Consider the following 25,239-nt stretch of genomic DNA (forward strand, 5'->3'; position numbering starts at 1 on the left):
ATTTACATGTGTCTAGATATGACTTTTTCAATAGAAAATGTAATATATTTGACTTATTATTGATACTTGTATACAACAAGGGGGCAGCATAGAACAAAGTAACATTAGTAATTAACAACCGCATTAGAAATAAACTGAATTCAGTTAGGTTTTCACTGCAGCGAGCTCAGAGGCCGATCTGAACAGATGGTGCATGAACAGTATTTTTGTCATTTGCGATCCTTCTCTTTCTCCCTCCTACCCCTGTCTTTGTATTTGCAGTCCTCTGTTTCTGTCTATGCTGCAATAAAAATATTTTCTGAAGCCTCTTTTTTTTTTTTTTTTTTTTCCTCCAACTGTGTCTGTATCAGGATAGCGTTCTGTTCCACAACACCATCTTCTACAACCTGCAGTACGGGAACATCCACGCTACACCAGAGGAGGTGTACCAAGTGGCGCGGCTAGCAGGCATCCATGATGCTATCCTCAGGATGCCCCATGGCTATGACACCCAGGTTGGGGAGCGAGGGCTCAAGCTGTCAGGTTTGCTGCACTATTATGACTACTGTTTAAATACGGTCTCCTCTGCAGAAGCAAGTAAAAGAGCTGTGTGTTCTGTGTATTTCCCTGGATGGTATACTAAGTTAAACAATTTAAAACCCAGAAATAATCTAATTATATTGTTCTTGTTTCATCTATCTATTTTCATTATTGATTAATCTGTCGATTCAACATTAAAAAACATGTTTAATTTACATTGATGTACAAAAGAGAAAAGCAGCAAAGAAGGCGGGAGCAGAGAATGTTCTGCAGTTTCATTGATAATTGACTATTAACTATTTTCTATCAAAATTGTGGCAGATTAATCAACTAATAATTTCAGCTCTAATATAATATTGTTATGGTGAGGTATGATTTGGGGTATGGTATTATCAGAATAGGGCTTGAATATTTCTGGTCTCAGTGGGTGATTTACAGTACTACAATCAGGCTGTATCTAACTGTTACAGCTGTTGTAGCTGAACTCACTACATTACATGTCATGTAATTACCCAAATAATATATTATATACAGTATATTAGGGTGGCAGGTGCCATCTTGTATGTATGCTTTGAGGAATAAATGTGACTGAGAGACTATAAAATGCAGTGAGCAGTATTAACATTTGCACAGTTCTAGATTATATTAACATTTCTTCCTAACTATTGCATTTGAAAATACTTTTAAGACTTTGATTATGAGCTGCTGTCTTGTAAAAGAAGCTGATAAATAAACTTGATTTAATTACTACATTTGACCTTATTTTATGAGTTTCATTATGAGACTTCATCTGCAGCTGCACCTGCACCATTATTTCGTTGTCCTCTTCTGAGTAGTGTGTGAACTTGTTTAATGGCACGTTGCCTTATTTGATCTGCAGTGATAGCACACGATCGCGTCGTATTTTGCTCCTAGCATCACGCTGCAACTCATTTAGCCAACATGAACACACAATGTTTAACACACACTGTGTGTGAGCACTTTCACTCAAAATCCAAGATGCAATTACTTGCAGCACAGATTTCTTTATGTGGAGTGCCTGAGTGAGTGAGAGAACGGACAAAATAAAGACATGACTAACTTCTCATTAATTTCTCTGCTGCTGTACGTGACAGCTGCCAATGAGTTTGTCAGAGGAGGGGGGGGGGCAGTGCTCCAAACTTCCTTCATTGCTGCTCTCCACTGCCAGCAGTATTTATATCTGCCGAATGCCACTTGCTTTCAAGAGGCCACACAGCTCATATGTAATAAAGACTGAGTCAGACACAGTGGCAGAAATCTTTGCTGACTTTTCCCTTACACTCAAATGAAAGTGACATTTTACCAGCCCTTTGTTTGAGGTAATTATCTGATGAGAAGGGTCAGAGAGAGACCTGCTGTATCCTTACATATTTCAAATTTTTTGCCTTTAGCCTGGTTTGCTTTTATTCATGACATCTGTTGTTTTGTTTCAGGAGGGGAGAAGCAACGTGTCGCCATCGCCCGCGCAATACTAAAGAATCCACCTGTCCTGCTGTATGACGAAGCAACATCCTCCCTCGACTCTATCACCGAAGAGGTGGGACTGACAGTGCATGAACATACACACACTGACAGGCACAGGCATGCTTACTACATACCATACCCACAAGTGCCCATTGTCTGCTGCACGTACAGGTTGACACCTCAGCATGCCTGCATACACATTTAGCAGAACAAGTCACCTGCTGTAGATGCACAATAACTCAGCTCACTCCTGCGTCACATACCTGCTGTGACATACACCCCCTCTCTCTACACACACACACACACACACACACACACACACACACACACACACACACACTACCCCCATGTTCTCCCCTGCCACCTGCCACTGTTTTCTCCTGTTAATCTCCAGCTCAGTTTAAACCTCACAGTCTTTGTAAATGTTACATCTAATAAAAAAGTTCAGCATGTCCTCTCTGAACTTCAGGAAAAAGGGTGGGGCAGTAGATGTGGTTGTTAATTGAGATTTGCTGTTGCTTCTCATCACGATGGTGTTTTAAAATTATCATATGTAAACATTGGAACGAAAAGCATATGAAGGTGGATGTTGCTGAGCAACATGCTGTTGACTTAGCTTCTCCTTTGAATCAAAGTTTGGGAGTACATTTCATATATATCCTGTCATTCATGCACTTTTTTTTTACTTATTATTTTTGCATGCCACCATTATTGCAAACCTGGGCAACTATTTTCTTTTAGATTAGGGTTTACTCTTGTAAAGCCTAATGGAGTGATTAAGTTATTTGTCTTTGTGTGCTTCCAGAACATCCTGACTTCAATGAAGGAGATGGTGAAGAACAGGACATCAGTGTTCATCGCCCACAGGCTTTCCACAATCGTAGACGCAGACGAGATTATAGTGCTCAATGAGGTAAGAACTCATCCACTTATTTTTTTACTTGATCTCATACCTTGCCTAATTAACATTCCAGCTGTAATGTCAGCTTAATAAAAAGCAAATAATATGATGGTTCAGAGTTTCCGAGCAAAAACATGCGCTGTGTTAATTGCCAGTCCAATTAGACGATTTTTCATTGAACGGAAGGATGATGACCTGCACTCTGCGTGACCTTTAGCGCACTGTATCTGCAAGCGCCAGAATTTAGAGAGCAACCTCATTCGTTTTGTGTTACCTTTCTACAACGTACATGATGAAAACATGCTTTGTTTAGCTTTTCTCATTAACTTCAACAACAACAGGACACTGTTGGTAGAAGTGAATGTATTATTTTCTCCATAAGGGCTCATTAAAGCAGTCCAACTCGACTGGCTGTTTTGGTCAGATGGCGTGTCTTGTTTGTCTCAGTGACTAATAATGTATGGGCCAGCTTCCCAGACACTGATGAGGCCTCATCCAGGACTAAACATGTCTTTTAATGGAGATCGCCATTCAAATGGTTTATCTGTACAGTTTTTGGTCAGATGTGTTTAAGTCGGGCTAAAGGTGCCATAGCGACATAGAGTATGTTTTTAAAATCTTTTCGATGCATTGTCACATTGTGTCTCGTGCATCAGAGAAATATCCAAGAGAAGAGAAAAATGCTGCAGTAAGTAACGGGCTGGGCTTGAGACACAGTGCAGCACAAAAAGACACAGAGGGAAGTCAGTTATTATCTGGAAAGTAAGAGTTAATATGAGAAGTAACACAGATGAAATGACATTTTCCACCAGTGCTCGAGTCAGATAGGATAAAATGAGAAGAGGTTTCTTTGAACTGCGGCGAGTGAGCATGTGTCGTTCCCGAGTCAGATGGAAGGGATCAGAGGGTCGTGGCGAGGAGGCATGTTTGCGTGTGATGTCGCCATGCCGTTTTCTGGTGTCACCAGCAGAGGACTGCCTGGGGTGCTCATTAAAATAACAAGCGGAGGCAGTCACGTGCTCATCTTGGGTGCACTAAAGATGATGCCAACACCTCTGCATGCTCATCGGAGGTGGGGGATGGGAGTGCCTTCATTTGTGTTTGACTGTGTGGGAGGGATGCATGTTTGTTGCGTGTGGATGTGCGTGTGTCTGTGAGTCTGTGTTTTTGCGAGAGAAATTGCAACAGTTGTTGGGGAGGCGGCAGGGATTCTGGGGGGGGGGGTGAGTCTCCGCAGTGTGTGGTCACTGTTGTGTGGTCATGACGAGATGCTAACTATAGGACTCTGTGTTCATGGCCTCTTCATTTTAACTTCATGTGTGCTGCACAACTTGCATTGGCAAGTTCAGGTTTCATGTGTTTCTTCTTTCCTTGTTCCCTGCTCTTTTCTTGAATGCCAGGGTAAAGTGGCAGAGCGAGGCAACCACGACGCCCTCCTCAGTACCCCTGGCAGCTTGTACGCAGACCTGTGGAACGCACAGAACAGCAAAACCCTCAACATCAACAAGAGCTCGCCCAAGCCGCCGGATGAGCGCATATCCCAGAAGGAGGAGGAGAGGAAAAAATTGCAGGAGGAGATCCTCAACAGCGTTAAGGGCTGTGGGAACTGCTCCTGTTGAGAGAAGCTGCCGCCTCAGTGTCTCTACATCCCTCACAGATGGCCTACACTGGAATCCCTGGTCTGTACAGTATTTGGGAGGGAGCAGAGTGGGGTTACATCCTCTCCACCCACTCAAGCCAAGCCCCCCCCCCCCCCCCCTTGTGACTATTTCTCCTCCTCCTCATATGAATAAAGGCCACTGCTCGCCAAAGTGAAGGAGGAGGAGCAGAACAGGGAGCAAGTGTGTTTAGCACTGGCTGGTGTCCAGAGATGGAGCTTTTATGCCAGTTGTCTCAGCTGAAGCCAAGCATAAGAGACCTTGTATATCACATACGTGTGTGTAAGACATCTGTTAGTCAACATGGTTGTTTCCCCCCCCCCTCCTCATTTTTGACATCAGGTTTATTGACATCTTCCATTGCAATGGAAACATATGAGAGTACACGTAATGACTTACATATATGCCTTGATGTTGACACAGAATTTCTATTGATTAGATTTGTTTTAATTTATTTTCAAAATAAACTCAACCTATAGTTTGTTTTTTTTATATCGAGGATGTGCACATATTGCAATTTATTCTGCAAATAGAAATACTGAATTACAAAGATTGTCTTGCAGTATGTGATGGTTTGAATAACACTATTTCCTTTAGCAGACACTTCAATGGGATTCAGTCATAATGCACATTGCCCATGACGTTTTAATGCATGTTCTAAAAATCTCAAATTTGGCAGATAATCATGTCTTCTTGATTCGACTCTCAGCATAATATGGATGTTTGGACTCATGCAAAATAGCTCCCCAATGAATTAGCAGTTTGTCACACTCACATTCATGTAAATATAACACTCTGAGATTGACAAGATGTAACTCTAATAAATCATTAATGGTTTTCACCATAATTGGAGCCACAATAAGAGGCAACAACTTGAAAGTCTCCTCTGGGAACGTTTCACTGTCATATCATTTAGCCTTAGTTGACGGGCCTTTTTAAGTGAAACGTTATTCCGAGTTTTAACAGTGCTAAGACAGCTTTTTGGATTGTATGGTCACAATACAAAGATTTATTCCTGAAGGTTACATGAAAATGTTAATATTTAAAAACATGACAGTACACTTATGTCCTCATTTTCTGAGGGCTGTTTGTGGGGGTGCACATTTTGTTTGTAACCTTGGTATGTTATTGTATCTATAAATGAGAAGAATTATTCTTGTACTATACACACAATGTGAAACCTGTTTCATAGTATTCTGGACTATGTTGACTGTGTGAGTACACTGCAGACAGATGAATAAATGTTGGGTTTTGTCTAAATAACATGTCTATGCTGTTTTTCTGATTAGCTAATTAATTAGCTAATGATATACATTTACATACCAAACTGGGGGGTGGGACCCTTCTATGTTTTGGATATATAACTAAAGGGGTCACAAGATGATTAATAAGCAAGACCATACAATACTATCCAAATGTGCAAATGAGAATCTACACATGTATTACATTTACACTGTTATTTCATTATTTTGGTTCATTTGTTCTAAGTTTAGTATATGAAGCAGCAAAGTAACAGTCAGGAAAGTTGCAGCATCTGCAACATCGCGTAAATCACCAAAGAAGAAGAAGATAATGAAACACAGCTCAGATGTCAGAAACACAGCCTCTGATTGGCCGACACTCACCTGACAACATCCTGATAAGATTCAAGATGGCTGGGGCTAACAGTAAAACAATACCTTTTGGATATATCGTTCTGGACTTATTGTGCAAAGTCTCTGAAAAGACACTGCAGTTCCAGGCCGGATTACAAAGCTTCTGGAAGTCCTAAGATTACACAGAAGCCCTCTTTGGAAAGTCCCTGGTGTTACCTTTCAGGCTAAACAAGAGAATGACGCTAGCTTGAAGCAATGTGGAGATATTAAACATTACTTTATATAATTTATGGATGGATGGCATGGAAGACCTCGTTGAAATGGCACATTTCTCTGCTTCTAAACAAACAGAAAGTAAGTATCTATACTGTATTGATCTGGAGATATTGAATATGACATAAAAGGTATATTTTGGACATGGAATAAAGGAATAGTTTCGACATTTTGGGAAATATGCTTATTCACCTTGCAAAGAGTTGGATGAGAAGATTGATACAATTAATTGATACCACTCTCATGTCTCAGTTCAATATAAGGTTTTAGTCAGCTGCCGTTTAGCTTAGCTTAACTTTTACCTTCACAGTTTGTTTATTACCTCTGCTGATGCTTCTTGTTGCACTATCCACTTTGCTGTTGTAACACTGCAAATGTCCCCGCTGTGGATTTATTATTTTAAATATCTTCATGTTTCTTGTATTTATTTTACTCTCTCTGTTTCTATATCATGATTCATGATGCGATGTATATTTATACGGCAATATAAAATGACATATACCGTGAGAGAATATTTATTTATTCTCAATAACGTCAAGTTAATACTATATTTTAAGAAATGATCTTGCTTTTAAAAACACATTTTCAATACAGCAACATTTGTATCAAATTGTGTATCCCCTGATTCATGAACAAAGTAAAATTGGGCATACATTGAGTGTGTAACCCATGAGAGAAGTCAAAGAAATTGTTTCAGATTTTGTATTTAACAGCTTCTTGATCTGTCTTCCCTTGAATACAAGTGGGTTAGAAGCTGAAGTGTTGAATCTATGGACACAATCCCAGCACTCTTGTGTTCATTGTCTAGTGGACAGAATGACAGCGGATCCCCCTCAAGAACCCCTGCAGCTCCCTGGATCCTCCTCTGGGACCTGATGCATTAGACCACGCTTTCTGTAAAGGCCTTTCGGCAAGATTATAATTGAAACTGACAATAACAAAAACATTCACATAACGATGACAGACCAAGCCCTGCTGCGCCGTATAGTGAGGCCTCCACCACCACCTCTGGAGGAAGTCACACATTATAGATGAAAGTAGACTTTGATAGAGCCCTGCTTGAAAGGAAAGCAACTGGCTGATTACTGGTTGGATGGGTCTCCTTTCATGCATCAGATGTCCAGGTAGATGAGTTGATGTTAATGGCGTCCTTCTAATCTAACCTAGGAAGAGATTATGAGTCAATTCATTAGCGACTCCCAACAACGTCCAGCTGCCCCTAACAGGTATTCGCTAATTATTCACTGAACATAATTTGTCTGCTCAGGTTCTGTGAGAGAGCTTTGGATATTACACAGAACAGGATTTTTTTTTTTTGTTGCTTCTCTTTTTTTTGCTGAGGCAAAGCTTTGTATGTGTTTGATACAGTCAAGGACGTAACACATAACACAGTATTGAAGACACTAAGCAATCTGAGATGGACATACACATGGAGGGTGTTTGCTTTCTGGCTATTTATGTTTGAAAACTGAATCACAAAATCTGTTGTTCAATGACCCTTAATTGTTCTGTATGGCGTGTATGTGATCAGTGTGTTGTGAGCTGTTTGTCTGCATGTCCTCGGGAGGTAATGAGGAAGCCATGTCCCTGCTTACCATGCAGCATTCTGCAGGCGCAAAGGATGACAGCCACACAAAGACCTTTAATAACATCTTTAATATGAACCGCAGCAGGAGATTCAGCCCCTAATGCAAACCACAACCTTCTACTGAAGGCCAGATTTTCAAAGAACATGCTACTAATGTGCAGACAGGATGATATCTCCTTTTTAAAAGCACTATTTCTGTCAAAGCATGGCTATATCATATTATGAACTGGTGATTCAGTGTTGGATTTAATATGTAGGCCTAGATCTTCTGAAAAAAAGAGAGCTGCATCCCTGGTCCCATGAAAGCTGTTCAGAGTGCACAGGTGATAAGAGGGCTTCAGCCACACATGTCAAATCCCTGCTGACCCTTACGTGGCCTGTTGCTGAAGTCCGCAGTGCTTTTTTTCATCATAATAACAGGCAGAGCGGGCACCAGACAGTCAGCTCACTCCCATCCCACTACAATGGAACAAGTATGTGGCCAAGGGCGTCTACGGCTTGATAAATATGCAACGATGCCTCAGAAAAGATGTAGTTATTTCCACCGTTTTGTGTGGGAGTGTAAATTTATGTGCGTAATCCCTGTGTACTATATCAATGCTCCTGGTCAAAATGAGAATGAATATTCACACATGCGTGCACTCGCGCATACATGGCTGATCCTTTTTAAAGTCAATAAACACAAATGTAGAGTTTTTATTCCATCTCTGCACATATACAGTATGCTGTGCTGCTGCTGATGCAACCTCTGAGCCGAGCCTGAGTGAGCCAGGCCACACATTTGTAATATGTACGCTTGCTGCAGAAACAAAACTTATGAATATCTTATGGATTTAAATGTGTTCTACACTCACTGACAAAAAGGTTTTCCTTTTTAGAGCAATAAAAAAACTGAATCTTTTTCACTTCTGATTTTGCAATGTTAAATGCTTGTCTCCTTTTGAAGGCAACTGATAATTTTTGAAAGGGTATTACTCCTCTGATGTCTAAAAGTTGGTTCATTTATTGTATTTTCTACAAAACATTTTGTGTAGGATGCTACAGGCAGAGATAGAGGCTGAAAGGGAAAATGCACCCTGAGAATATAAACCCTACAGTTTATCCCTTCACTGATTTTGAACAGCAAAGATGGTGATATCATTCAATGTCACAGGTGAAGTGACACTGAATTAGTGACTGAATCTGTGGACATTTTTACTCTGCTAGCTGTGAATCACAAAATGTCCCCATGTCCCAGTGAAATGACTATGGCTGCTGTCAAAGAGTCCCACAGGAGTTGTTCCATTATTCACTGTCTACAGAGCAGCTCTGGTGCCTGTGCCTGGGTGACATCATCAACTCTACTGCCTGTCTTGCTGCTGTTCAACCTTACAAAACAATCAATTAAATTGTTAAAGAAATAACTTTACCTTTGGAAGAGAATTTATATTCAAGAGTTCGGTTTTAATCTCTAAGACAGGGGTCTTCAACCTTATTACATTACATGTCATTTAGCTGACGCTTTTATCCAAAGCGACTTACAATTGCTATATATATATGTCAGAGGTTGCACGCCTCTGGAGCAACTATGGGTTAAGTGTCTTGCTCAGGGACACATTGGTTGATGTATCGCAGTGGGAATCGAACCCAGGTCTCCCACACCAAAGGCATGTGTCATATCCACTGCGCCATCACCACCCTTATTTAACCCAAGGACCCCTTAACTGAAAGAGAGATGGAGCAGCCCTGTTTTTGCATAGAATACTAAGCTATTTAAATATTAATTGCTAAAAATAATAATTTTATAAATCATCTTTTAATGTTACACATACATGTGGCACAGTGAATCTTTAGGATTAACTGTATCTGTGGATGGCTATCTTAGTGACTACCTTACCTATAGGCCAGTAAGCCTATCATCAGTATATTTGCTAATAATATGTTGGAATTATGAAAAAGACTTTCAAAAATTGACAATGATTTGGAGGCCCCCCCTGCAGTCACTCTGAGGACCCCCTAGGGGTATCGGACCCCGTGTTGAAGATCTCTGCTCTAAGAGCAGAAGAACATGTTTAGAACTGAGAAACTTAGAACTTAGAAACCTATAAAACTGGATCAAATGACTGAGGGCCCTGGTGAGGAGGATACATGTGTTTGCTCTGGTCCTGCTCTGTCATTCAGTGGTCTTTTGCTTTTAGAAGGATTCACATGAATCGGCGTGAACCTGCATGTGTATTTCATGTATGTTTTTTGAATGAAGCTGACCACATCTCAAACAGAGCTGACAAATCAGACCAAATGGCCTCTTCTTAGACTGTTTGGTCAGGCACACGGAGGTTACAACTGTCATAATCTTATTGAAGATTTCACACCAACTGTCAGACCTGGTGAGCGTCAAAGCCTTGACATTTCAGCATTTACATTCTGCTCTCAACTCCTTGCAGCCTGTAATTTTACATGAGTTTGGATGCCACCTCCTGTAGATTAATTTCCACTGTGTTATGGAGAATCTTTCCATTTTCCACATTGAACTCAGATGACCTTTTCAGCTGCTCAGCCTGGAAATTCTTACTTTATTATTTAAGTTTATTTAACATTTTATTACAATGCTTAGTCTGTCAGTATGTGCTCCTGTCATTCTGTACAGTACAGTCCTTATCTTGACATTACCTTTATTCTGCATTTTCCTGAGTTGCATGTTCAGCCTCACTCAGACTTACTTTTGTCACAATTGCATGCTGACATCTTTCTGGACAGAGTAAGTCTTACTGCATCTACTGTAAAACTTTTTTGACAGCTTAGACATGAAAGGGGAGAGAGAGGGAATGACATGCAGGAAAGGGCCGCAGGTCGGAACCGAACCCGTGGCCGCTAAATCGAGGACTGAGCCTCTGCATAATGGGCTGCATATGACTAAAACTCAACCGAATGGCTATTCTTACCATCAAAATAATAAAGACCGTACCTAAATCAACCAAATTAACCAAATAATTAATGTGAAGTAGAGTATTTGGTCAAATATTACACACTGACCCAGCTATCTGCACTGCAATGAGCCTTTGTTTCAATCTTTGGTTATTGATACAAAAATCATGAAACATTTAACCAAGATTATATACATAATCCATATACTGTAAAACAATTACAGGCTACATCTGTATGTATTAATATGTCCCGTGGGAGCTAATGTTTTATAATGTAACAATAATGGAAAAACAGTTTATGACTCATACAGAAATCCTGCAAAACCAAATAGGAAGGACACCAGAATCCTCAATACTAAAACAGAAACGTAGACAATACAATTGATTCACTCCACATCTGTGTAAAAATTGACCTGTAATGCTTCCAGCTGTGATGGACAGCTCTTTGGGCGTTGCATTAAGAAAACTTGTTATTGGGTCTTGTTAAGTTATTCTTTTGTATTGTGTACATTCAAATACAGTATCTTTATTTTAATTCATTTTAAAGAAAGTATCTGCTTTATAGCTATATTAATTCATGAGGACAAAGATAACATCTTTTAAATACTGTATTATGCCACATTTATGAGAAAGACAGACAAATATAAGACAGACAGAGATGTTCATTTCCTTATGTTTACAGTTAGCTGGATACGAAACTGGCGGCACCAAACGTGCCAAATGAGCCTTTATGATAATTACATTATGTTTTGGTGGTCAATGCTTTATATTATACAGATAATGGATGGATATTCACATAACCAAACCATTTAAACCCTTAATTTAAACTTTCCAACACAAATATTCATTATATGTAACACGTAAGTTTCAGTGTTAATTTGTGTAGTTGAGCCTATTATTTCATATTACACTCATCACACTGTGGTAGTGATTACCTCTGTTTACTGCAAAGACATGAAGAAACTCTATAATTATAACAGCATGACAATGTTCTGCTCTTGTCAGCTTTGAGTTTTGTTATCAACTTGCTTTGCTTAAGAGAAGCTGTAAGCCAATTTGTCCCCTCCGTAAAAACATCTGTAATGATGAAGGTATTTTAAGAAACGTGGATATAATTTCTGTTACTATGGAGTCACTATTGAGTTGACTTGTACTTTATGTGGAAAGTGGGCTCATAAATTGAATGCTATACTCATCTATTTCCAAGGTAATTTTGTGTGTGTGTGTGTGTGTGTGTGTGTGTGTGTGTTTCATAGAGTTAAAGACACTGCAGATCAAGACCACAAATTGTACCAGTGTGCATGCTTTGTGTATGACCACACAGAACAAGCTCAATAACAAGGAATACCAATTTGTCTTTACATGTGCTATCAGTAATAATGTATGTGACCGAGCTGCAGGAGTTATATCGGAGGCCATTACAGCTCAATTGTGTTTTCGCACAGCAGGAAATCCACTGTTTGTTTTAAATAAATTGTTTAGTTTGGGTTCTGTTTCATTGGGCATTACTGCACATTTAGATTACACACACTTTCACATCAGTAAAGATGGAAACTGAAGAGCGTCTGAATATTTATATCTTAAGAAAGACTTTTAGGGCTAATGGACCGGCAATAATGGTAAAGCTGAAACAAGAAGTTTGTTAATCGATCAACAAAGAGTTAATCTAAAACCATTTAGATAATTGATAAATAGAATAGAATAGAAATGACTAGATCAACATTTTTTAAAGCAAAATGCCAAAAAGTCACCGGTACCAGTTTGACATTTTTAGACCGAACAATTAATCGGTTAATAGACAAAATAATTGTCAGATGAATTCATAATAAATAAATAGTTATGGTCAATAACAATGATGTCATAAGTTCCCAGAGCCTAAGGTAACGTCTTCAAATGTCTTGTTTTGTCCACTTTCAAAACCCAAATATATTATATATATATATATATGATATAAAACAGAGGAAAAAAGCAATTCAGCACATTCTAGAGGTTGGAAGCAGCAAATGTTTGGCATTTTGTTTGATAAACAATGAATCCAGTCAAATCGTTGTTGATACATTTTTGTCTGTTGATTAATCGATAAATCAACTATTATTAAGATGTTTGCTTTCAATCATGGATTTTAAAGGGCAGTGTATCAAACAACTTCCCAAAATATATTGAAGAATGAAAGTGCTGGTGTTTGTGTATAGACGGTTTTGTTTACAGTACATCATGTAGCCTGCACTGTGAGCTCTCATATGAAATAATTCTGCATTGTATCTGCAGGAAATACAACAAGATCAGTGTGATATTTGACCGGAAACATCCCATTGTTTTTTTTTTTTTTTTTTCCAATTAAAATTATTGCAATCTATTTAATCGATCATTCATTGATTTCTCTCTTTTTTGTTTTACAGTTTGCAGATCCAACTCATATTGAGAAAGAGAGAGAGAGAGAGAGAGAGAGAGAGAGAGAGAGAGAGAGAGAGAGAGAGAGAGAGAGAGAGAGTCTATCCAAATATTGCTTCTAGTCCGGTAAGTGTTATGAGTGGGCTTATCATCCAGCATAGGCATACATGAGTAGTCTATTCATTATTCATGCCATTGCAGTTGCCCTGTTATGATACAGTCCTATTTGGAGTGGGCTACCTGATTTGCTCAGCGCGTCCGTCAAAGCAGTGCGTGGCCCTGCGTCGGCTGGCTGTGCGCGCTCATAGGTCGGACCGAGAAGAATCGGAGGGGGAGCAGGCAAAGTGCGCGCCTACGAGACTGCGCGCCGCAAGGAGGGGGAGAGGTCCAGCTGCAAAAAAAATAGGAAGAAAAAATACGCCGTGACAATGGCAACATCAAGCATCTCGTAAAAGGTAGATAACAGGCGAGGGGGCGCCACGAATCGGGAGTTTGAGAGGCGACGGCCCCTGTTGGTCCTGAGAAAAGCGGCGATATTAGGACATGCTGGCTGCCCTATAGCGCGTTTCCTGGAATACGAATTCTTCCGTAATTGAAAATGGAGCGGCGGGGGAGAGGAGAGTCGCGCTGTCTCCATCATTGAGAGGCGCGTCCACCTGCTATTACTGGAGGCCCGGGCTGCTGCTGCTGCTGCTGCTGGTGGTGGCGGGGAGGGTGGGGGGGGGGGGGACATGCAGGGGAAGTGTTTGCATTTCGGGGGAAAGACGCATCTCTGATACTGTCCAAAGCAGCTGAGAAGGATCCCATTGCGACGGGGGAAAAACGCAGTTTGGGCGCATACGCTCTGGAGGTAGGCAGTGAAACGTTATTATGCTGCTATTCAGCGTGCCGTGTGTATTTGAATAGGGAGCGAGCTATATTAGGTATGCACATGACAGCTTGATTTATACACACTGATATATATATATTCCTGCTTTGCCTGATTTGGTCTGATCGGACATTTTATTCAAAGGGAGAACACACCAAGCATGCGGTGTAGTAGCTGCCTGCCCTACCTCCTTGGGACAGCTGTCGTAGCCTAAATTCATTCGTCTCTGCTCCATCGATTACCTATTCCCTGCGAAAAATACCCCCACTTATTTAAAGCATAGGCACTGACCTATTCGCTTTAGGCTCAGAAATTCAACACAAATACAGATGCCACGTGTGGTTGTTCATATCAATGCCAGTTGTCTTGCACTGTTTGTATGTTTTGAAGACAAACGGTGGCCTGTGGACGTCATTTTGAATCAACGCTATGCATCCCGAGCAGTGCTGTCCCAAAATGAATAAGAAACGAATACAGGGGAATATTCTATAATCCAAACTAATGAATGATTCATGAATGGGCTATTGAGCCCCAATGGGATAACACATCATCTTACAGCTAGGCCCCTCCACTGTGATAAGGTGAATAAATGATTCATAAACGGTTTATAAGCACAAATTCTTAAAATTGGCCTTAACACCATGATGGCAGAGCACACACAGGTGCACTAAGGCATGTGTGAATGCCTGCACTGTCGGGTCACTACATCAGTAGCTTACTGTGTCTGTGCTACGCTTTAAGGATGCCTCATGACAGATGTTTATTGGATGTCCCAGTCACACTGCGAGCCAGACAAGCCATGCCAGAGAATAATGAGCTGCAGCCCATAATAACAGCCACTGTGTGCTGTGGTTTTGTGGAGGTGTTAGAATCAGTTGTGAACTTTGTTTTAAATAGGGTTTTAATTGGATTAAATTTTAACGAGCTAGAAATTTCCCTGGCTGATGTTTATTGGAATGCCTTGTAAGATGGGATTTTCAAATAAGAACTTGATAAATTTATTGCCACAATTAATGATCTGCACTGCACACAGTTATTGAACCCAACATGACTTGGTTTGATTTATGTTTTGGAGCATTTATTAGCATATTTGACAGGGTGTTTTGGACTTTTCAGCATGCATTGGGTAAAAAAAGAAATGTAATGTTAAACTGATGGAGGCCAGAGGGCAGCCTGTCACTTCCCTCTCCTTCTCTAATGTGAAGACAGCAGTGGAAACCAGATGGAAGGCCATGCATTGATTGAGTCAAAGAGAGCCTATAAGAAGGCCAAATTGAGTTGACACGTTGATGTGGGTGTCATTAACATACATGATAATGTGTGTCGTCATTGGTAGAGGCTATACGTGACGTGTGGAATGGAGAGGGCCTCCTAGCTCTGGCCGCTTGGCCTTGTTTGAAGATCATAGATGCGGAAACTAACAGGCGCTATCATATCAAACTGTGTCTTCATTCTGTGATGTGCCACCAAGCTCGCCATGGAGGTTTTGGCTTAACAGCATTTGCCATTCACATCTCCTCCTGGTCAGCTCTCATTGCTTTCACTAAAGTGCCATTCTTCGTTCAGTTTCAAATTGGGTGAGAAATTGAGCCCAATGACACATTACATGATGGCTCTGTTCCACAGTAGCAAGGACAGCGCTGGAAGGTTTTCTGAAAATGTGTTTAAAATGCTATCCGAGCATTATGTTGCAGCAATAAAACCAGCAGCTTGTGTACATAGTCTCTTATCTTCCCCTGCCCATGTGTGCTCTGTGGCTTCTCCTCTGCTTCAGCCTTAGGCACATGTGTTGGGCCTTTACTATCCCGTCTGTTGAATGGGAGAGATACATACATACATACAGAATGAACTGATCCTCATCAATCAATCTTTTTCTTATCAGTGGACATGTTATTCATATATGAGGATCATGTTTCTGATGAATATTTTACACCTTGCATTTTCTAATCACTATTAGGCATGATAAAGTAAAAGGATAAAACACTGCAGTATCGCAAATCTTTATTTGTATGATAATTATTTAGTAATTAGGTATTGCCTGATAGATAGAAAGGGCTTTCCCTGTCTATGAAGCCCTGCTATGTCTGGAGCTCTGCAGTTTTCTCTGCACATTGTATCACTACAGTATGGAAACACCTTGGCTCTGTCCCAGTCTATGTAGAAGCATGCTGAACCCTTCAGAACCATCTGTATGTTTAAGCACACTGTGTTTACTGTATGTCAGGCCACTGTATGCAGAGGCCTGCTGCGTCGACCCTGGCCCTGCGTTAGGGCTGTGACATGCTGGCTGCGACCCAGCGGAGGCAGTCTTTCTCTGTGCTGCTGCCGCTGTTGAGTTCTGTAATTAAAGGCAGAGGTAAGTCCAGGGGAGAAGGCTGGGCTCTGATTGCTTTTCATGGCCGCAAGGAGTGAGCTGCAGCATGTCCTAAGGGACTGAGGCGCTGCTGAGCTCTTTGCTGCCTGCTCTGCCCCCCAGACGGGAGCTGTTCCAGGAAGACACACACATTGGTACTCACATGCTGCTGGCAGACTCAGGCACACACAGTAAACATACTCAAACACATCCTGCCGCACACACATACACAGTGGCTGAGAGAAGCAAAAATTACATCTGTAGCTGACAGGCAAACTGCGCTAATCTACATTAAAGGGGCGCTATACAGTTTTGGCCATTTCTTTGCTGTTTTCTCGCTTTTTGCTCACAGGTTTCTCTATAGAGCTCCCCCTACAGCTTCGGAATAGATATTTGGCAGATCCATATGTTTACTTATGTCTGACTCCTCGCTCGGTCAGTCTGCCGTTTCCTCTTTCTTTGTTCCTCCAACAATGCTTTCCTAGCTTTCTGCTTCTTTTTTGCCGGCTCAGCCATGACGATAGTGTGAAAAACTCCATCGCTACCTTGTTAGCCGGTTCCTGAATGGGCGTATGTGTGCAGTGCCATGAAGCAGTTTGTTACATTGCGAGACCTGATATCACACGATACTTCCTGACGCTGAGGCTGGTGGCTTGCCGGCCGAAAGTTGCAAGGGTGGTTTTTCAGCTCACAGGCGATAGGGGGGAGCGAGACGACCACCATTCAACTCAAAAAAAGCCATATAACCATTCCAATGACTCTGAAGCTGTTCAGTTAAGGTAAATTAAGCTAAAAAAACTGTATAGTTCCCCTTTAAAGAATGCCCTGTTTTAGAAAATATGTGTCAGTATAAGGCGTGAGGCACTGAGGCAAAACTGTTACAGCTCAGTCATGTAATGAATTAAAAACAGCGCAATCAGAAATACATTAGGATCTCTCCCTCGATTGGTTGCTGGTTGGCATTGACAGAGCAGTTGATGTGTGATTGGGCTGAGTGTAGTGTGAGCAGAGGCTGCCTGTGGTTGTCTTGGACCAGCGCTCTGCAGGAGGAGCTGCCTCCCCACCCTCCCTCCCTCCCTCCCTCCATAGCAGCAGCCAAACCAACGATGGCTGCTCTGCACTCTGAGGGCCTGGCAAACATAGACATGCTCACATATAGGATCTGGGGGGGCCCCAGCACTTTTAGGGGAAAAATGGCCTCAGCGCTCCCCTCGCGTCTTTCTCTGGATTCATTCATGACAGCTTTCTGGTTAAAGTACACTGAGGGTTTAAACCATCACTTGCCTTACAAGTCCTATCAGAGAGATTCCTGTGGAAGGTGTAAGCAAGACTACTTTGAGGATAAGAGGTTTCAAAAAAAAGAGAGAGAGAGAGAGAGAGAGAGAGAGAGAGAGAGAGAGAGAGAGAGAGAGGAAAGCAGTTGGATGCAATTTAAATGCCAAGTCCAGCCACGTTTTTGCACCGTGTTCATGAATTAGTTCTGCCAGGATAATTAAAGTAATGCATCAGGATTTCTGCCATTAACAAATAAAAGTCCAATTAAACTGGGATCTATTAAACCACTTTCCGTGTTGCCTACTTGATCTCAATACGTAGGCTGGTGGCCACTGGGACCATAAGCATGCAGGCTTGATGTTCATAGCTCATTTCCTGCTTCCATATCAGACCCTTATATTGCAGATGGATAGTTAATGTGAAATTTCCCTTGTTCTGCTTGCACTCTCCCGGGCCCCCTTGTATTTCAACTCATGGGATTCTTGAAACAGATAGTGAGATGTGATACTGGGAAATTTGAGAAGTAGCCAAAAGAGGTGCGTATTTAATGCAGTGGACACAGGTGCACTGACATGAATGGTGTGAAAGCTACATATTCACAACATGACTCGGAAGGGAGGAGGCTATATGACGGGGCTGGATTTTAATTGGTTTAACACAGTGTGTTACCATGTATTGTTCCCTTTGTAATGGCACACACAGTGGCAATAACAGCTCTGTTTTTGTTATATAATAACACTAATAGTTTCATTGCCCCGTATAATTTGAACATGTTCTTCTTTTTTTCGTTTTTTTTTTTTATTCCTCATGTTGGAGCCAGAGGAGCCACATATCCATGTTACGAGAGACGTGTATATTGTCAGTGTCATGCATGCTGGAATAATAAGCCACCTTCATTAGCCTTATCTTTGATTTGGTGGATGGAAAAGGGGGAAGGAGGGGGTGAGATGAAAAAATGGGTTGATGATGAGAAAGAGAGCAAAACATAGTATAGGGTGTACTGTGAGAGAGGGAGCTGCAGAGGAGAGGGGGGTGGACATGGTGGGAAGATTAGAGAAAGAGCTGGACAGACAGAGGGAGAGGGGACAGAAAAAAGGGAGAGACATAGTTACTGTTGGTGGTGGGGATTCAGGGTGCATCCTCCCAGCACAGCCAGTTGGAATGAACAAACGGCCGTGAGACAGACAGTGTTGTCTAATGGGAGAGAAGCTCGCTGTGCCCTGGATGTTTCCCTGCACCTTTCATTTTCTAAATGCTGTTTTGTCTGTTCACCACTTACCAAGACACCAGTGCCTCAGAAAGGAACCACGCTTTATTTGCTGCTGTACATAATTACCAGCCATTCAAGACAGGCTTGTTTGCTACTCTAAACGATGTTGTGAATTTATGTACAAATAAGAGACAGGCTATATTTTGCTGTGAATCTTTTCACGGCGTACAAGTTGAGTGTAGCGTTTGAAATTTATGGCATCGGCAGCGTTCGGTCTGAGATTTGCTGTAATTCATTTCACTTTAATTGTGCTGCTGTTTGTGGAGACTGCACCATTTGTGCCCTAATCAAACATTAGTGATAATTGAATTGAATAGCTATTTTATCATACCACAACAGACAGTTGATGTAGAGAGCAGAATGACAAAAGCCTGTTGAACAGATGAAAGTCTTCTTGTCAGATACAGTCAACTGACGAATATGGCGCTTTACTTTCCATTTACCATAGCACGCCGGAGGCAAAACCCAATCCATGCCAGCACATCTACGCAGAAGTCAAATGAGAAATGTTGTTGAATATCTTAACACAGAAAATGTGAATTGAATTGCATACATGAATTTCAAGTTGGATTTGACCCTGATCTGTTGGATGATGTTGCTGATGGTAAAACAGCATGACTGCTATTCTACTACGGGTAATAATTATAATCATTCACAGCTAGTGGTCCTTGTCACAGGAGTGAGGCACAATGGAAATAATAATTAGGACTTCTCATTTCAGATGCATCGCAGAAGGGTGTATGAAGTGTGCACTGTGGCTCTTTGACTTCTAGGATGTACAGCTGTGTGTATACTTGCTTGCTTCTCTGTGTGTGTTAGCTGCAGCACGCCCCAGTGAGAATTGTTGCTGGCTCGGGATTTTCTTCAGCTTTGTGACTCCTGTTATTTCTCACTTTCACACACGCAAATGTTTTACATTATGACAGTGGCCCGGACTCTTTGCTGTCACACACAAATAGCCAATTGTAGCATTAAGATACACAAAGGGGTAGTAAGCCTGCTTCACATTCATTCTCAGTGACGTACTAAAGCTCTGTCCTGCGCAAACAGACATTTTTCAACTCACCAGTGTGCCCTTCTAACCCATTTTCCCAAGTCCTCATTCAGCGACACTGTCAGAATACAGCCCACATATATCACAGTTGAGCCAGTAAAATGCTCTTCAGAAAGAGTCAAATATGCATCTCAGCGTAGCTGGCGCTGATAAAAGAGCTAATTCATCATTTAGTCACACAAAGCCTCAGAGATTCTTTGTAATATTTTGTATACTGAGATCTGGAATATTGCTGAATAATTTCCACGCTTTCTGTGTTATACCATTTTTGGTAGTATTTAGCTTTGTTTTTGAATATAGTACAACATTTATTTTTCAATATATGTACGTAATGTATCATTTTGTTAGATATTTTCGTTTCAAATATTTGCATGTTTTGCAAAAAAACGAAAAAAAAACAAACAAAAAAAGGATTCCCAGCTATTATGGTTTGGGCTGGGTATAGAGCCTTTTTGTTCATTTTTTTTTGAGTACTGATTTAGCTGTGAGGTATTAAAGGCTGGTACTGAATGCTTTGTCAGATCCTTTGTGTTGTTTACCTAACTTATTGTCATGTATTCCCTGATTAGAATCATACTCATGCTCAAGGAAAGTTCTTGTTTGGTTGCTTTGTGTTAATAAATCGATAAATCGATAATGAAAATAATCATTCATGTTAGTCTAGTAAAGACAAACCTAACCTTTTATATTTCTCAAAGTAAAATAGTGACAAATATCATAAATAAACTTTGGTATTGGTCCCAAATCTCAGGTCAAAAGTAAACACTCCTTAACATGTGCTGCCTACAGTATGAATATGGAGCAGAAAGTACATCTTTGCCACTTATCCATAGTGTCCAGTAATCTCCCCTACAGTGTGAGCATTTCTCTTGCTATTTCTATGATACAGCGATGTTTCTGTCACTATGGGCTAAATACATTTGGAGAATGAAAACAGCAGGTATTTTCCTTTTATATTCAAATGGCGCTGTGTATAACCTGTTCCTTTGATATCTGTCTCAGAGGTGTGTATATATGCTCGCGTATCAGCACGCCTTTTTACCTTTTGTGTGCACTATTTGGGATTTGCTTATGGTTTATTTATGCAGTTAATTCCATTGAGAGAAATACTTTGTCAGGGGAGAGCCAGTGTACAGTCTGCATGCATACTTTATAGTCATATGATATAATAGGTTTTAAAACTCTATCAAAGATGTATGCTGCTGCAGTGTTTTGGCTCCAGTGATGAGGCCTCTAGAGAGAGGTGGGGTAAGGTATCTATGTGCATAGTGTATGTGTGTGTGTGAGTGTGTGTGTGTGTGTGTGTGTGTGTGTGTGTCTGTTTGTATAAATTATCTGTTTAAGTGGCAGCCAGTGCTTACAGAAGCCCTCTGTGCTGACTGTTAATCCCGAGGTGCATCGAGTCTACCTGGACATAGTGAACTGCCAGAAAATTAGCAATAACAAACACCCGTCTGTCTCTCCCTATCTCTTGTACTCTTACAAATCTGCCTACAACTGCTGAGCCTCCACAGTGAATGCAGTGACAGCCTGCCAACCAGTTAAAAATATGAATGTGTATGTACGCATGTGCACATGCTTATTTGGCCCTATGAGCTTTTATGTGGGCATGGAAGTTTGTTTTTGTGTATGCATGAGTTAGTCTGCATTCATATAATGATAAGATGTTTTTTTCATCTTACACTGTAGCCTACAAAAATGATAACGAGCGAACACTGTTATTTGGATAACACAATGTGCGTGCAAGGAACACATATTTAGAGGACAAAGGCTCCATTGTCAAGAGAAAAGTAAAGAAAAACTGTAACAATTTACACTTTGACTTTATCTCTTGGGGCTTTAGGAAATGTTAATTTAAGTTCCCATTATAAAATGTATTTAAATCAGACTACGAACTAATTCCATTATTCTTGGAGGCAGCTGGGGTTTCTGTATCCGTCGAGACGGTTTGCTGCTCCCTCCTGAGACCTGGAGGTTTTCCCATCACTTTTAAAATCAATTACCTTTCTACCTCCCTCGCCTCTCCAACTCTTTCTAAGTACTCTCCTCTAATTCTTCATTAGAAAACCCACCACTTCACCTATAGCCCACTATGAACACCTCAACCGGAACTCTGTATTAAGTGTTCATGGCACATGTGAGTGCCTCTCTCTCATTTATTAATGTGTCTTACATATAGCTAGTTGGCCTGCGCAGGTTCTCTTTTTCGCAGCATCTAGACAATGTCGCTGCCTCAGATTTAAATAGGAAGACAATCTGTGTCTGGGTAAGACCTGTTAGCCCTATGTGACACAACAAAGACTCTGCTGTACTGCTGCTGAGGAGCGGCTGCAGCCCCTGGGAGAGATCATGTTATTCTCCCTTATGCGCCATCTCACAAACATCTCACCGCACTAACTGAGGGGAATAAGCATGGATGGGCTTGACGGCTGCTTCCTATTTTAGTCATCGGCAGGTAGGCGGATGAGTTGAACTGCGGAGGATCTCTGTGCAGCAAAGTCTTTGTCTAATTAGTTTGTCTAATTATGTCTTTGTGCTGGAAATTTCTCAAATTAGTGGTATCGTGCAGAATGTGAGCATGCTCATTATGGTTGTCATGAGAATTGTTGCGGTGGTTGGAGAAGAGAAAGGGAGAGGGAGAGAAGTGTCACTGGAACCAAAAGCTCTCCACGGTCCAAATCCCTTTATCAAATACAAATATCTTGTAACAGGAGATGTAGCGCCCAGCTTCGTCCCAGGAATTCACAGGGAAAATGTTACTTTTGCCTGTGAAACACTCAGCATCCCCCTCCCTTCCCCCCTGTGCAGGGGGGTGCACCTATTTGTGGCAGACCACAAAAAGGTCCCCTTTGATTTTCCCGCCCTGTGCGTCAGCTGCAAGCGCGTCACAGCATTAGGGATGTAAGTGTCTCACAAGGAGACACTTTTTGATTTTCCCTCCTTGTGAGGTGCCAGAGCATCGTGAATGAAGCCCCCCCCCCCGTCATCACCCATGACTGTGAGCTTCTTCTCCTGGCCACCAAGTGAGGACAAGCCTCCCGGATCGCTTGCCATTTCCCTCTCTCCACCTCCACTTCTCTTTCTTCCCCTTCCTAACTCTCTCCTTCCTTGTCCTCATTGCTTCCCCACCATCCCTCTTTCATTTTCTCTCTCTCTCTCTCTCTCTCTCTCTCTCTCTCTCTCTCATTCTCCCCTTCCTTCTATCTCTCTCCCTCTCCTTCCCCCACTGCTGGGCCTACAGTAATTGGTATTCCGAGTGGCAGCTGGGATCCATACAAACACAGCAGACAGAGGGAGAGAGCGAGCAAGCAAGGCAGAGTGTGTGTGTGTGTGTGTGTGTGTGTGTGTGTGTGTGTGTGTGTGTGTGTGTGTGTGTGTGTGTGTGTGTGTGAAAGGGAGGGGGAGAGAAAGAGAGAGAGAGAGAGAGAGAGAGAGAGAGAGACATGGAGGCAGAGAGAAAGAGAAAGCCAGCAAGTCAATACGCTGGTTCATTAGAGCACTGAGTCACAGTGGCCGCTGCCTCGTTTGTTTGTGTTTGTCCAATACTCTGTCTTAAGCAGAGCCCACCGCCTCTGTCCGCTCACACTGGCAAACCTCACAGCAACACACCCCAGACTGCCTGGCCGCCTGTGATATGGGCTTTTCTTTTCTGTGACATTCTGACATACTGGCTTACGAAATTATTACCAAATCAATAGCTCTAAATTAAGCGAAGCGAGGCCTTTTCTCATGATTCTCACCAATACGAGTCCAAGTTCATGCCTAGAACAGGAAAAATATGGAAATATATATATATATATATATATATATATATGCAGTATATACTTGCTCTGTTATTCAATAATCATGCTGTGATTGAGATTTTCCATGACTGATTATATGTCAGCAATATGTGATATTTGTGACTGGATTAACCAAAGTGTTGATGACACACGCGGCTGCAAAAAAATAGCATGTCTGATTATGGCGCCGGATCTAAAGAAGACAGGCCAGTTCTCTGAAATGGAATTTAGAGACGAGAAAGAAAAAAACTGAGTGGCTCCATTAGGAAACAAAAATAGGATTCTGCAGTTATTGAAAATATGAGAGTGGATGTTCCAAAAAACAAGAGGAAGGAGTGTTCTCTGGTCACTGCAAGCTGAGAGCAGACCACTTGTCAGGATATTGAGAGAGAGAGAGAGAGAGAGGCAGGTTAAGAGAAAGGGCTGCAATGACCTGTTCCTCTCTTCAAGGCCTGTTTATTTTGGAGGATATAGTAATATGAGGGTGGCTGTTTGGTTGTCTGGCCGGGGCAGCTGGCTCCCAGGGCCCTCATGGTGCATAGTGACCTCTCATTACCACTGCTTGAGGGAGCGTGAAACGGAAGAGATCACTCCAAAGGGCAGCTGTGTAGATGCGCCTAACCTTTTAAACCATTGGAATACGTCAACCATACAAATAACTCATTAACCTTATCCATTTAAATGAAAAGCTCCTACTTTTATCCCACACCCCCTTCTTCTCTCCAGTATTAGATTTGTTTAATTGGCCTTTGCACACGGTGAAAATGGCAAGTCCCTTTGCAATGTGGTGTGGTCAAGGCAAGCCATACAGGAGGTCGATGGGGATTTGGCCCCCTTTGGCTCCGACAATAAACAAAGTTGGTTTAAGATTTGGAGGAGAGGGAAAAAAAATGGAGGGTGGGGAAATTGGTAGTATATTAGCATGTGTGTGAGTGTTGTTTAGGAGGTGGCCTCTGACTCTGTCCAGCAGCACAGGAGGGCATTGATTGGAGGAGCTCAATAGCTCAGGCCTTTTAATCACCTCGCTCAGAGGCTGCATTGTCCCACAGGCCCGGAGAATAAGCGCTGCTAATACCCCTGTGCATATGCACACAGCTACTGGCTCCCAGGCTTCTGCAGCCCCTCACAGACCTACACAGCAACTAATCAATAGACCTGATTACCAACTGGGAGGCTGAGCGGGCTTTGTTCTCATTTGTCCACAGAAAAGCTTTCCCCCCCCCCCTCCTTTCCAAACATCTTGCAAACTTCTCCCTCGTTCAGACACAATATGGTGTCCTTTAAAGACCAAGACTGTGATGTTTCTGTTATTCTGATGAGAAAT

General features: G+C 41.7%; 2 protein-coding genes across 5 annotated transcripts in view; both read left to right on the forward strand.

Annotated features, from left to right (window-relative positions):
- The window catches only part of abcb7 (ATP-binding cassette, sub-family B (MDR/TAP), member 7), a 34,463-nt gene extending 28,637 nt beyond the window's left edge, over positions 1–5,826 (forward strand). Inside the window, exons 13-16 of the mRNA XM_031319263.2 lie at positions 351–522; positions 1,974–2,077; positions 2,810–2,917; positions 4,306–5,826. Coding sequence (XP_031175123.1) covers positions 351–522; positions 1,974–2,077; positions 2,810–2,917; positions 4,306–4,524 — 603 coding nt within the window. The 3' untranslated portion in view covers positions 4,525–5,826. The remainder of the gene's footprint in view (positions 1–350; positions 523–1,973; positions 2,078–2,809; positions 2,918–4,305) is intronic.
- A 7,778-nt stretch (positions 5,827–13,604) lies between these two features.
- nexmifb (neurite extension and migration factor b) overlaps positions 13,605–25,239 on the forward strand; it is a 51,233-nt gene continuing 39,598 nt past the window's right edge. For 3 of the 4 annotated variants that reach the window (XR_004897913.1, XM_031319583.2, XM_036003392.1), the window contains exon 1: positions 13,605–14,163. The gene's annotated coding sequence lies outside the window, so the exon portion shown is untranslated. The remainder of the gene's footprint in view (positions 14,164–25,239) is intronic. The other variant, XM_036003395.1, reaches the window with a different exon arrangement.

Source organism: Sander lucioperca, chromosome 1 (genome assembly GCF_008315115.2).
Source record: "Sander lucioperca isolate FBNREF2018 chromosome 1, SLUC_FBN_1.2, whole genome shotgun sequence".
Classification (NCBI taxonomy): Eukaryota; Metazoa; Chordata; class Actinopteri; order Perciformes; family Percidae; genus Sander; species Sander lucioperca.